At 41.7% G+C, this 15028-nt stretch overlaps 1 protein-coding gene across 1 annotated transcript in view; it reads right to left on the reverse strand.

Annotated features, from left to right (window-relative positions):
* The window catches only part of LOC115463703 (zinc finger protein 208-like), a 216776-nt gene that overhangs the window by 172790 nt on the left and 28958 nt on the right, over positions 1-15028 (reverse strand). The window contains 1 exon segment of the mRNA XM_030194420.1: positions 2014-2142. Within this exon segment, the coding sequence (XP_030050280.1) occupies positions 2014-2142 (129 nt within the window).

The raw sequence follows: 15028 nt of genomic DNA on the forward strand, positions 1-15028 counted from the left end.
TTTGGGTTCCTCTTTTCCATATGCATCACTTTACACTTGCTCACATTAAACATCATCTGCCATTTAGACGCCCAGTCTCGTAAGGTCCTCTTGTAATTTTTCACAATCCTCCCGCAACTTAACGACTTTGAATAACTTTGTGTTATCAGCAAATTTAATTACCTCACTAGTTACTCCCATCTCTAGGTCATTTATCAATATGTTAAAAAGCAGCGGTCCCAGTACAGAGCCCTGGGGAACCCCACTAACTACCCTTCTCCATTGAAAATACTGTCCATTTAACTCTACTCTCTGTTTTCTGCTTTTAACCAGTTTTTAATCCACAATAGAACACTACCTCCTAACCCATGGCTCTCCAATTTCCTCTGGAGTCTTTCATGAGGTACTTTGTCAAACGACTTCTGAAAATCCATATACACAATATCAACCGGCTCCCCTTTATCCACGTTTGTTCACCCCTTCAAAGAAATGTAGTAGATTTGGTGAGGCAAGATTTCCCTTCACTAAATCCATCCTTTTGAATATGCTCTGTAATTTTGTTCTTAATAATAGTCTCTACCATTTTGCCTGGCATCAACATCAGACTCACCGGTCTATAATTTCCCGTATCTCCTCTGGAACCTTTTTAAAAAATCGGCGTTACATTGGCCAGCCTCCAATCTTCCGGTACCACGCTCGATTTAAAGGATAAATTACATATTTCTAACAAAAGCTCCGCAAGCAGCACTGAGAGAGGCCAGAAATAGTGAGAGATACAAGAAGCACTACAAAAACTGATAAAGGATGAGAGACAGTAGATGTTGAATGAACATTTATGGAGAAACCGGACAGATATGGGAAAATTGTGAGGGAGAATCAAACATATAAACGGCAAGTGACCGACTCACCTGCAAATGCGCAGTAGAGTCGGAACGCTGAGAGTGTAGAAGTCCAAGCCCCGCCTCCACCAGCAGTACAGCCCAATAGAGAGGAGGGCTTGGACATGGGCGTGGAAATCAGAGGAGGAGGGAGCAGGGAGGGAAGGAGGGGGCGGAACTGAGGGAAACAGACGGTGGGGGGAGGGCAGGGGAGAGAGCAGGGTTGGTGGACGGGGGGAGGCTATAGGAAAACAAAAAACTAGCCCGTTGTTACGGGCTTAACGGCTAGTAAGAAACGATAGAAAGGCAAATCAGATAATAGAAGGAGAAAAGTAGAAATAAGGAAAACAGAATAAACATATTATCCACACACGACAAAGGTTAGAAGCAGGGACCATGATTAAAACACCTCATTTTCACTGTGCCTGGTCCAGAGGAACTGTCTTTCTTGTAGGACATGTTTGTTCAAGCCTCCCAAGATCTGTCACTGTAAGATTATAACCTCAGCACATCAACACATCCTGAAGTCTCTTTATATTTCTGAAATGTCCTTTAATGAATAATAAACAGTTTACTCACAAATCATAAGAGGTGCTTCTTAGCACAGAGCCTTCATGTTCTGAAAGCTGCCTCAGATGGAAACAGAGATCTGAGGAAGCGGGCAGTTCTACTGCTTAGGTAGAAAACAGTTACACAGGTAGAGCAGCTCACAGATGGGAGACTGAAGATGCAAGGCAAGATATGTATGAGATATATATGAGGTAAAAAAACCGAGTTCTCTCCACAGAGTCTATGAGGACAAGTGCTGACAGAAATAAAATGGAGACAGCCACCAAGTCAGTCAGCGAGAGCACTGGACAGGAGAGGGGGGGCTTCCTCAAGCCCACAGAACAAGAGGCCAAAAGGACCAATGAAGACAGAGCCAAGTTAGGCTGAGCAAAAAGGCCTAGGCAACAGTACACCACTAATAACAGTTTTCTAAACAAGTGTGTCTGCACTACCTGTTAACTTCATTTCACATAATGCCTTGCTTATTTAACATTATAGTGACTACATTAAACACATTACAGGAATCTATCCCAACCAGGCAAGGCTGTCAAAGGACAGAACAATGTTTGGATCAGTTTGTTTCTAGCTTTAATTCAAGCTACATCACCTGTTTCTTGCAGTTTCTCACATGTGCCTGTGGTGGTCAGACTTCCTCTTCTCTCAGACCCCTGAGGCTCAGAACCGAATCCCTCTTGCCCAAATCGGAATAAAATGTCAGGCTTGATATTGTGGGAGCCTGTTATAGGAAAAAGATAGTAAAATATGCTTTGAAAAAAAGGTTACCACAGGGCCTATAAATGCTTAGAATTATGCTGTTTTCATAGGCACCAAAAAAAAAAAAGAGGGGTAGTTCTGTATTAATCATCATCAGAAATGTATTCTAACGATACTCTGATCATTTTAAAATTGAGGTGGGCAACTCCTTTCCTCAAGAGCTACAAACAGCTCTGTTGTGGATACTGCTACTCCAGAAACATAATGGAAATCTCTGCTATCAGGAGCTCTTTTTTTTTTTTTTTTAATTATTATTACTTATACAGACTGTTCTTCATCTAGTTGCTATAGATCAGAAATCAGATTCTGTCTGACACCACCAACTGGAAATCTGGTAAATCATACTGATTCTATGAGAAGGAGAGAGATCTTCAGCCCGCAATGGAGGGCATTGAAAACAAACCCCCGATATTGAAAAGTGTTTCCAGCCTGGATAAACCCCACTGAGTGACCCAGCACACAATATTCGGTGTCACTTAACCAGTCATTTCCTAACTGGTTAGATCAGGGGCAGACCGGGGGCAGGGCACTTACATAGCCAGTTAGCAGCTCTTTTCAGTCCACTAACTGGTTAAGTAACCACATAAATTCAGGACAGCAAAAAGCTAAATTTAACCAGACACTGTTCTGAATATCAGCTGGTGCCCTTTTACAAAATTTCAAATAATTGCTTTCTAAATGGATATCTAAAGCTAACAATTTCCCCAAATGAGGCCTGATGAAGGCAAATGCTTGATGACGAGTATACAGCAAGCATAAATGCGAGGAAATCAACTGAAAGACTGGTGAGCTGAATGCAACGACATACAGGGAACATATAAGTACATAAATAATGTCACACTGGGAAAAGACCAAGGGTCCAACGAGCCCAGCATCCTGTCCACGAGAGCGGCCAATCTAGGTCAAGGGCACCTGGCAAGCTTCCCAAACGTACAAACATTCTATACATGTTATTCCTGGAATTGTGGATTTTTCCCAAGTCCATTTAGTAGCGGTTTATGGACTTGTCCTTTAGGAAACCGTCTAACCCCTTTTAAAACTCTGCCAAGCTAACCGCCTTCACCACGTTCTTCAGCAACGAATTCCAGAGTTTAATTACGTGTTGGGTGAAGAAAGATTTTCTCCTATTTGTTTTAAATTTACTACACTGTAGTTTCATCGCATGCCCCCTCGTCCTAGTATTTTTGGAAAGTGTGAACAGACGCTTCACATTCACGTGTTCCACTCCACTCATTATTTTATATACCACTATCATGTCTCCCCTCAGCCGTCTCTTCTCCAAGCTGAAATGCCCTAGCCTCCTTAGACTTTCTTCATAGGGAAGTCGTCCCATCCCCACTATCATTTTAGTCACCCTTCGCTGCACCTTTTCCAATTCCACTATATCTTTCTTGAGATGCGGCGACCAGAATTGAACACAATACTCAAGGTGCGGTCGCACCATGGAGCGATATAACGGCATTATAACATCCTCACACCAGTTTTCCATACCTTTCCTAATAATACCCAACATTCTATTCGCTTTCCGAGCCGCAGCAGCACACTGAGCAGAAGGTTTCAGTGTATTATTGACGACGACACCCAGATCCCTTTCTCGGTCCGTAGCTCCTAACGTGGAACCGTATATGACGTAGCTATAATTCAGATTCTTTTTTCCCCACATGCATCACCTTGCACTTGCTCACAATAAACGTCATCTGCCATTTAGCCGTCCAGTCTCCCAGTCTCGTAAGGTCCTTCTGTAATTTTTCACAATCCTGTTGCGAGTTAACGACTTTGAATAACTTTGTGTCATCAGCAAATTTAATTACCTCGCTAGTTACTTCCATCTCTAAATCATTTATAAATATATTAAAAAGCAGTGGTCCTAGCACAGACCCCTGAGGAACCCCATTAACTACCCTTCTCCACTGTGAAAACTGCCCATTTAACCCCACTCTCCGTTTCCTATCCTTCAATCCTTCAGATGTGCTACTGAATAACGCATTGCCCCTATAAACTAAGCATAAAGCCTTGAATATAATAAGTGTAAAGATCTCAATACTGCTGAATATAATCCTGTATGACATCTAAAATTTAATGCGAGCATTTCCAAAATGACACACATCGGAAAGAGAAATCCAAAACTATAACTACATGATGCCACCTTAGGAGTCACCACCCAGGAAAAGGATCTAGTTGTCATCACTGATACACTGAAACCCTCAGTTCTATGTGCAGAGGTGGCCAAGAAAACAAATAGAATTATTATGAATTATTAGGAAAGGAATGGAGAATAAAACAAAGAATAAAATAATGCTTCTATATAGCGCCATAGTGTGACTGCACCTCGAATATTGTGTACAATTCTGATCACTACATCTCAAAAAAAGATATAGCTGAATTAGAAAAGGTACAGAGTAGGGTAACCAAAACGATAAAAGGGGTGGAATGACTCGCTTAGGAAGAAAGGATAAAAAAGTTAGGGCTCTTCAGGTAAGAGAAGAAATGACTGAGGGGAGATGATAGAGGTTTATAAAATATGAGTGGAGTAGAATGGGTAGATGTGAATTACTTGTTTACAGTTTCCAAATTGAAGGAGGAGGACAGGGTTAGTGGGGGAGCCTCGTGGTGAACACCCAGCACTGAGGAGCAATGACGGGTCTTCTTTGGTTTTGATTTGCTGAAGGTGTGTGGAATTAGTTTTTGAACAGTAAGTTGTTATTCTTTTCTCTGGTGATTAAAGTGGGGAATAGGAAAGTTAAATGTAAAGATGTGGTTCCCTCAAGTACCCGTCTTCAGGTCCCACTGGACAAACATCTGATAATGGGAGGAAGTCCAGTGGGAACTTTGGTAGCAGCTGCATCTGAGTAACATTAGTCCATTAATATGATTCCTATGATATTCTTATGCACCTATCTGTATCTTTATTCTGAAAATCTTATTCTATAGTGTGTATATGTCATTGTAACATTTTTGTAAGCCACATTGAGCCTGCAAATAGGTGGGAAAATGTGGGATACAAGTGCAGCAAATAAATAACTAAATAAATAAATAAATAAAAGTATCTCTTTTGTGTCCCCCTCGAGTACCACAGATACAGTTGGAAAGGTGAATAGAGTGATTACTACAACTACATCTTGTCACAGCCCAAGCTGGTTGGGTGTCCTTCTTTGGATGCAGTAAGGAGTCCTTTTCTAAGGTGTGCTAACAGATTTAGCACACGCCAAGTATTACCACACACTAAATGACAAGATGCACATTAGATTTTTATGGGTTTATTAGATAAGATGCCACTTAGATACCTCAATAGACCTCTGGCTTCCAGGTCTATTTAATATTTAGGTACAGTAGATAAATCTGTTTCTGGAGTGCTCACAATTTAAAGGTTGAAAAAAAGAAAGCGGAAGTGGAATTTGAATCTGGGTCCCCTGGGTTACAGTCCACTGCACTGACCCTTCAGACCTGCTTGCTTCTGTGTTCATAACGCCCAAAATACCTGATGTTGTCAGGGAGCCTATTTCCCTTTCTGGTGTCACTTTCAGGGGTGAGGGAGGGGGACATTAACCACTGGGGGATTAATGAGGGGTAATGCCTTAATTCCTCCAGTGGTCAGTGGCTCAATCAGAGCACCTTTATATACTCTACTATGATTCAAACAGGTCTAAATAAAAATGTTCTTATTCGGTAATTGCTGTGGATGTCCTAATTTTGGGCCCTTGCAGTACAGGATGTTCAAATTCTGCCGTTACAAAATTGCAATTTGGACGTTGTGGGGAAATGGACCTTTTTTTGGGCAATTTCAGATGTCCACCTGCTTTGAAAATGAGCACCATAGTGGTTATTGTTAGCAAACTTCTAGCTTCTCTGGTCCACTGATCATAGGAGAACTTTCCCATCCTACTTATAAGTTTTGATGCTGAAAAGACATTTGACAGAATTAACTGGTAGTACACGTTTTTAGTGATGCTACATTTTGGGCAATGAGGGAGCTTTCCAAACACATTATGATTCTTATATTATAATCCCTGGGAGCAGTATTAATTAATGGGGTGACTATAGAGGGCTTTAACCTTCAGCAGGGAACATGACAGGTTTGCCCACTATCTCTTCTGTTCTTTGTCTTGATGTTAGCATCCCAGTTGCACAGAGTTGGGGAGCTTAAGGCATCAGTGGGCTGAAGATGGTTAGCATAGAGCTCAAGCTTGCTGCATTCACAGATGACCTGTTAGTGCACATCAGAAATCCAGAGGGCTCTCTCATGGGAAGTTTCAAGTCTATGGTTGTTTCTCTGCCTTTAAACTGAATCTTGTTAAGTTGAAGGCCCTACCGACCTATCTGGCCATTAAGAGAGCTGGCTGGGTGGATAAAATGATATTTTGGTCTAAACATATATATAAACCTGCATTTAGACATTTATATTGCATAAACATCTAAGTCCCTATAGTGGGATATATTGCCCATACCTATTTTTATGTATATGGCCTGCATTGCGAAACTGAGGCCTATGAACCAAACTGACTAGGACAGGAACCATCTTTTTAGGACAATACTGTCATGGTTGTTACAAGACTTCCTGCAGCACTGGACACTGACATTCAAAGGGACATCTCTGTTTTCTCTCTCTCTGGCGTGAAGCTGCAGGAATGTGATGTTCACTGACACTGGTATGTGGTAATCTTTGCTGACCATCTCTTGTAAGGCACCAGCAGTACCAGCTCTGATAAGGAGGATCATCACTAAGGCCAGATCCTCATATTATCTACACAGGCTTTCTTATGCCCATCTTATGACAATTACCATCTGATTAGCTCAGTGATCCTAGTGGAACAAAGCTTTACCATACTATCCATGTGCACACCTTATGCATGCAGTCTTTATCTGCCCAACTCAATCAATCAGAGAACTGTTCTACACGTCACACAATGTCCTCTGTATCATGCACGCAAGGGAGTCTACTGAAGGAGATAAACAAGAGCTACACAGGCAGTTAAGCCTGTTACACTGAGAGACAGACACCTTTCTCTGATAGTTGTTATTTTACTAGCCAATATGTAGTCTCTCTGAGTACTGCTGAGGAGCTAAAGCCCTCCATGTTCATAAAGGAACTGAACTAAGAATATGTGCCGTACTGAATAACAACCAGTAATGGGTAGCACCTTAGCTTCAACTAAGATAGCTCCAGAGATAGACTTCCAGAACCAACACAGACTGGCACTTCAGCTTGGAGTCCAAGAGGAAAAGGAGACACCTGCCACACAGAAGAAGCCAAAGGGCATTTCCAGGCAGCCTACAGGGTAAGGTTAATTGTCTTTCTTATAGTCAGGTGAGATAGAAAACATTTCCATGTTCTAAGTGAGTCAGAACCTTTTGGCATGTGGTCTTAGGTCATCACCGGTAGTTATGTCTCAGGAATAATTATTAGTTGCACAGATACTGTTGAATTGCTGTTGTACCATGTACTGTTAAGTCTTGCTGCTAAGTTTTGCTTATTGCTTTGCCACCCTAATATATCTTTCCTTTGATATTATCTATATATCTATTGGGCTCATTTTCGAAAGAGAAGGACGCCCATCTTTCAACATAAATCGGAAGATGGACATCCTTCTGTCAGGGTCATCCAAATTGGTATGATCGAAAGCTGATTTTGGACATCCCCAACTGCACTCCGTCGCAGGGACAGCCAAAGTTCAAGGGGGCGTTTCGGAGGTGTAGTAAAGGCAGGACTTGGGCGTGCCTAACACTTGGACGTTCTTGATCCATAATGGAAAAAAAGAAGGATGTCCCTGACCAGCACTTGGACGTTTTCACCCGGACCTATGTTTATTACGACTAAGGCACAAAAAGGTGCCCGAAATGACCAGATGACCACTGGAGGGAATCGGGGATGACCTCCCGTTACTCCCCCAGTGGTCACCAACCCCCTCCCACCCTGAAAACACATCAATGAAAATATTTTGTGCCAGCTTCAGATCTCAAACTCAGGTCCGTGACAGCAGTATGAAGGTCCCTTGAGCAGTTTTAGTGCGTGCAGTGCACTTCAGACAGGCGGACCCAGGCCCACCCCCCCTCTACCTGTTACGTTTGTGAAGGAAACAGAAAGCCCTCCAAAACCCATCACAAACTCACTGTAACCACATCTAGGTGCCCCCCTTTCACCCATAAGGGCTATGGTAGTGATGTACAGTTGTGGGTAGTGGGTTTTGGGGGGGGGGGGGATTTGAGGGGCTCAGCACACAAGGTAAGGGAGCTATGTTCCTGGGAGCAATCTATGAAGCCCACTGCAGTGCCTGGTTGGTGTCCTGGCATGTCAGGGGGACCAGTGCACTACAAATTGCTGGCTCCTCCCACGACCAAATGGCTTGCATTTGGTCATTTCTGAGATGGATGTCCTTGGTTTTGAAAATCGTTGAAAATCAGAGACGTCTACGGATGATCAAATTTAAGGATATGGACGTCCCTGACGGTATTTTCGAAACAAAAGATGGACGTCCATCTTGTTTTGAAAATACGAGTTTCCCCCTGGATCGGGACGTTTTGCGAGGACGTCAAAATCAAAACATGGACGCCCCTTTCGAAAATGCCCCTCCACATCTATCTATCTAATCTATAAGCTTGCCAGGTCCCGGGCAGTGCCCAGTGGTAGGACTGTTTCGGCAAAAACTACCCACGCAATAGCCCTACCACACCTTTGTAAAAGGGCCCCTAAGTTTCTTAACACAGGACAAACTACAGGTTAGTCAATTTAGATTAAAGATACGAGCCTAGTCTGAAAATACTGGAAGTAATTTTCACAAGCACTTTAAGCCCAGAACAGCAGATAAATGCTTTGGTGAAAAAGACTTATGATGAGAAAATTGAGGATTAGAAACTGTTTAGATCCAAAAGCTTTTGGAATTGTTATGCAGAGTTTCATTCTAGGTCAGTTGGATTATTTTAACAGTATATATTTAGGCTGCTCTAAATTTTTATTGAAAAAGTCCAAAGTACAGTAAAGTCTCAATTACCCGACCTAAACAGAGCCGATCCATTGTCAGGTAAATGAAAAGTCAGATAACACGAAAAATAATGGTACAATGGTACAATGCAGAACAAAGGCAGTAAAAGCAGCGTCCTGGCTTACAACAGTAGCAAAAGTAAGGTCCCAGGTTCGGAAAACAGAAAGAGAAGGTGTGTGACATTACCGGGGTGTCTGTCAGATATGCTGGATGGTCAGATCAATGAAGATAACTTGAGATTGTACTGAATTCAAAATAGGAGGCATGATTAATTTTATGGGCTCATAAAAATGAGAGAATTACACCATCTTGCAAACATTGCATTCAGTTTAAGTTGTGCATTATAATTTTTAATATTTTATATGGTAATGCTCCTTCTTAGATTGATGATGGTAAACCAGTCAGATCAACTACAGCTAGGAAGCCATTGCTGTTAAAATTTCCAAGTCCAAAGGGCCTTTGCTGAAAAGCCATTTTTCTAGGGCTGCATATTATTCCGAATATCACTGCAAATAATTATTAATTGCAATTTCAATATCTCTATATATAAAAGGCACCATCAACGTACTAAATGAAGCCTCCAGCCAGAAGTGTGAAGGGGGCGAGATATCCGGTTTCCCCATGAGTGTCTGCCCCGCCCTCGCTCTCTCTGTAACACAAACAGTGAAGGAAAACACAGCAAAGCACGAAATCAAATCGCTCTCTCTGTAACAGTGAAGGACTCAGAGGGGGGAGGGGAGAGAGGGCAGAAGCCCTCACTATCTCTGTAACAGCACAGCAGGAAACTTAACACTGAAGGACTCGACTCCAAGGGGGGAGGGGACAGAGAGCTGAGGAGACACACAGCACAGGGGAAGGGAGAGAGGGCAGAGGGCAGGGACACACACACTCCCACAGGCACACAGAAGAAAACCTTGATAGCCCCCGTTTCATTTGCATCAGAAACGGGGCTTTTTTACTAGTTTAATCACAATTACGAATTAATTGTGTGCTGCCCGCTTTCTCTTCCCTCTCTCCCTCTCCTCCTGGACCTGCCCACGGCTCCCACTGAAATCCCCCAACCGCCCCACCGATCCGGCCCAGTGTACTTTTTGAAAAGCAAGCAAGTCTTCAGCAATGCAGCACCAACAGCAGGTGAACTCAAAGGCTGCCTGCAGCCTGAACTGCAAATTTTCTCATCATGTCTCTTCTTACACAACTTCCTATTGTTAGAAGGGTGGGCAGGTCAGAGGGAAACGTCTGGTGCAGGTCACAGGCATCCTTTGAGTACAGCTGCCGCTGGTAGTACAGGGCCAAAGGTACACAGGAGAGGAGGGGGGCTTGAGAGGGAGCCATGGGCAGGTCAGGGAAAGACATGCAATAACCCACCAGCAATACAAAAACTCCATGGCTAAGCCAAACTTTACCACTATCATCAGTCATGTTCCTCTACCACTATGAGGAAGCCTCTCCATTCACACCAGTCCATTAAATAATATAGATTTCTCAAACCCATGACACTCTAGGATGAAGTATTTTGCAGGCTGTATATTCCTTCCTCTGCTTGGTTTGCAAGCACTCAGATCTGCTGTCATGGTCTTAAGTTTTGTTTCTCCTTATTGTTGCTTGTACAGAGTAAATAAGTTTCATTTCTCTAGAAATAGTATTTGTATGCACTTCTAGTAAATCACATGACAAGGAGCAACTCATAGGAACTGAAGCTCTATGACCCTGATATGGCAGATAAAAACTGATATAACCTTGATGGTGAGTGAGGCTGAAGACCCTCCAAATAAGGAGACTTTTTCTCCACAAATATGTGTTTAGAGAAGAAGGAGCCAGGTGTTTCATGCAATTTGTTTGCCGTTGCTGCATGAAGGGATCACGTTTAGGGGATAAGGGAATGAATCACGTGTAGGGGATAAGGGAATGACCAATGAGCACACACTGTGCATGTGTATTGGGACTGGAGAGGTTGGTAAGAATGAAGGAAATAACCTTTTATGTACAATGAAGAAAACAAGAACGGGAAATACCCTTTTATGTACAATAAGAATAAGAGGAATCACATGTTTTAGAAGAAATGAAACTTATTACAGTATACAAGTGCAGAATGAGAAAGTCAAACTGAGCAGCCTTGTAGTTCATCCTAAGTGTTTTGCTTCCTGTGTAACAAACTGTTTCAGAGGTAACAATCATTTTTCTACTGACTTAGAGAAATACCAATAAAGATTTTGCTTGGTTGCGCCTAATCAAAGTCCGATTGTCTCTCTTATACCAGCCAAGAAGGCTGAAGTGTTTTCCCTTCCTAAGGGCAAAGGACGGAAATACAATTGGCGCTTGCCAAACAGGGACTTGAATTGCCCCAATACAGAAGCCTGGGCTATTCCTGCAGCAGGTCTGTGGAGAGGAGCCTCCAGAGAAGACCACGAGATATGGTGTAGAGTCCAGCATGAGTGGCTGAGCAGTGTCTCTTGCGTGCTGCACTGAGAAGACCACAAGGTGTGGTGTGGTGAAGTCCACAAAGAAAAAAACGGTGTAGGCTTGTTGAGAGCCTTGGAGAACTGTGAGAGAGCTAACAGCTTGACACAGCATTTATTACTGTTTGAACTTTAGAATAAAGTGAGAAAAAGTGCTGGAGGGTTTATTGTACGGAGAGGGAGACCATTTGTCCAGGTTTCTTGTGGCATCACTTAGTAGACGAAGGAGGGATATATTTTTTTTAGTTGCAGACAGTCTGTGTCACTTGATAAGGGTGTGGTTTTTACAGAATTTATACATTTTTTTGTGAGAATAAGAGAGAACCCTTTTGTGTATTAAACATTTATTTTTGTAGTTTATCCGGGGATAGAAAAAAGCCAGTTCTTTTTGAACATTCTTTTTCTTGCTCCCCAGCAGGGGTTGTTTGGATTGAGAGCAAAGATCAGTTCTTTCCTTTGCTCTCCTTTCACAAGAATGCCTTGGCACAAATGAAGTACAGCTTCTGCTGTTTTTTTTTTCCAGATGGATATCAGCAGCCAGTATGTTTAGCCACGTTCCTTTGTTAATTGCCCTGTATTAAGATACATGATAGAAATCTCACTTTGATTGAGAGTACTAAACTTTTAGTGTTATAAAAGAATCCTGAACTTCATTGATGAGACTTTTTCTTTGAAATAAAATGTTTTTCCTATATTGCCTTTTGCTACCCACTTTGAGCTGTGCAAATCTGTTTGCCCATTAATTATGTCCTGCAGTGAACTTCCTCTGGGTCAGTGCCCTTGTCCCCGTTATGATTTTTTTTCTCACTCGAGTCTCATGGGAGTGTTAGGCTGTCCCTATCACGGATGGTTTAATTGCATTTTGGATTTGCCTTATTTATGCTTTTTACATTTTTTCCTCATTCCTGCCTGCTGATTTCATGTTTCAGGGCCCGATGCATGATAGCAGACGTGGAATGTTATAATGCCTTTGCATCGCTCCATGATGTGACCGCACCTCGAATATTGCGTTCAATTCTGGCATATCAAAAAAAATATAGTGGAAATAGAAAAGGTGCAGAGAAGGGCGACAAAAATGTTAAGGGGATGGGACGACTTCCCTATGAGGAAAGGCTAAAGCAGCTAGGGCTCTTCAGCTTGGAGAAAAGACAGCTCAGGGGAGATATGACAGAGATCTATAAAATAATGGAGTGGAAAGGGTAGACGTGAAGCATCTGTTTACTCTTTCCAAAAATACTAGGACCAGGGGGTATTCAATGAAGCTACAAAGTAGTAAGTTTAAAACGAATCGGAGAAAAATTTTCTTCACTCAATGTGTAATTAAACTATGGAATTCATTGCCAACGAATGTGGTAAAGGCGGTTAGCTTAGCAGAGTTAAAAAAAAAAAGTTTGGATGGCTTCCTAAAGGAAATGTCCATAGACCATTATTAAAATGGACTTGGGGAAAATCCACTGTTTATTTCTGGGATAAGCTGCATAAAATGTTTTGTACTTTTTTGGGATCTTGCCAGGTATTTGTGACCTGGATTGGCCACTGTTGAAAACAGGATGCTGGCCTTGATGGACCTTTGGTCTGTCCCAGTATGGCAATACTTATGTACTTATATTTAAGACACAATACGATCTCCAATTTCCAAATTTGCTCAGAAGAATTGCAGAGGATTATGTGCTATTTCTTGCCTGGTCTATATGAAACAGTATTGCTAATCTTGTAAAGGCCAGCCAAGGATACACCCTTGCCTGCCCCATTAGGATTTGTACTTTTTTTTACAGCTCAGTTTTCAGAGTGGATTAGATTGGGTTCAAATCTAGTCATTAATTGTTCTGATTCTATATAGTATGTTTCATAGCTAGATAACTTTCACATTAATTGTGAGATTTACTGACAGGCTCATACCAGCTTTTTTCCTGTTTTGTCTACATGTTGCACACTTTTACACTCTTGTATTTCTGAGGGAACGCTAATCTTTGTGATGTAGTTTTATTCTTTCTAGATGGATGCATTCCTCCCTGATAAACCCGAGGGACCATATTATCAGCTATAGCTTGACAATAAGGTCATAAAAAACAGGATTTTACGAAGTTCTGCTGGACTCTTGCAGTAACATGACTGGACGGCAACTGTTTCTCCCTGCAAATTATAGTAACAGTGTTCTTAGTAACAGGAAATGTTTGTCTAGTAAAGTGTAGAACTTTCTTTTCACTAATTTGCATTCTTGAAAATAGGATGCTGATGTGATTTTATTTTTCCCTAATTTGTTTTTCCATAAGTGAAATGTGCCTATCAGATAGGCACATTCTTGTTTGTAGCAGACCTGGTTATCCAAAAAACTACCATGATAAAGATTTAAATTTATGCTTTGAACTGTATGGATTCAAATTGTGAAGAATTTGGAAGAAATCTCCCAGTCATTCTTGGGAAATTTTATGAGGAAGGTTGCAGAAATGTTAAAGTGAATGAGAACGTGTATTTGTAATGAGACACTGTAAAGTTATTCGCTGCCAATGTGCAAGTTGTGTGAACTGTTTAACAGTGCATATTGGGAATAGTCACATGGCAGGAGTGCATGCTAGTAGAATAAGCAGCATGTATAGAAAGGAAATTGCAAGTTGCCTGGAAGGCCTGGGGAAAGTAAATAAATGGAAGTGTTTGAGTAGGTGTTTTCATGTGAATTGAATATAACTATGCAAAAGGATTGTATAGATCTGAGAATAAAATTATTGCGCTAATAGAATTTTGTTAAGGAATTGGGCAGACATTAAGCGGATTGTTTTGATTGCTGGAAACTATGCTGACATTTAAGACCTGAGACCTAAACAACTACGAGGCCCTCATTGCCATGATCTGTTTAACTGATTAACTGTTTTGAGTCATGTTTCAGGTTCACAGAACTGTCATTTCACATCTGTTGAAGCCTTCCAAAGGAAGAAAGACATCAAATCATTTGAATCTTGACAGTGTGAACAATGCCAGTGCTAGTCTCCACTGCAATTGTGCAAAGCCTGCTGCTTCACAATACCAGAACCAAGACTGACCACTGCAGACTCATCTGTCACCAGGATTGTCTGCCTATAACTGCAACACTATTTTTTTTAGTGCCACTGACTAGACCATCCTGTTTTTTCATGCTCCTGATGTTGACTCTCATTCTCCTGGCATCGCTCCTTTCTACCCTTTTTTCGTTCTTTTGTTTGGCCTTGATTCATGTTGCAAAACATATACTACAAAAGGTCCTAATTGTTAATGGTCCCTCCATTCCCCATGAAACGCTTCCTCTGTTTGACACTACGTCTGTGTAATACCTCCCTCTCTTAGCCACAATTCTTTTTTTCTTCTCCCATATTTTTATATCGTTTTATTACCTAGCTTCTTTATTCCCTGGCACTTAGTACATAACTCTCTGAAGAAC

Source organism: Microcaecilia unicolor, chromosome 2 (genome assembly GCF_901765095.1).
Source record: "Microcaecilia unicolor chromosome 2, aMicUni1.1, whole genome shotgun sequence".
Classification (NCBI taxonomy): Eukaryota; Metazoa; Chordata; class Amphibia; order Gymnophiona; family Siphonopidae; genus Microcaecilia; species Microcaecilia unicolor.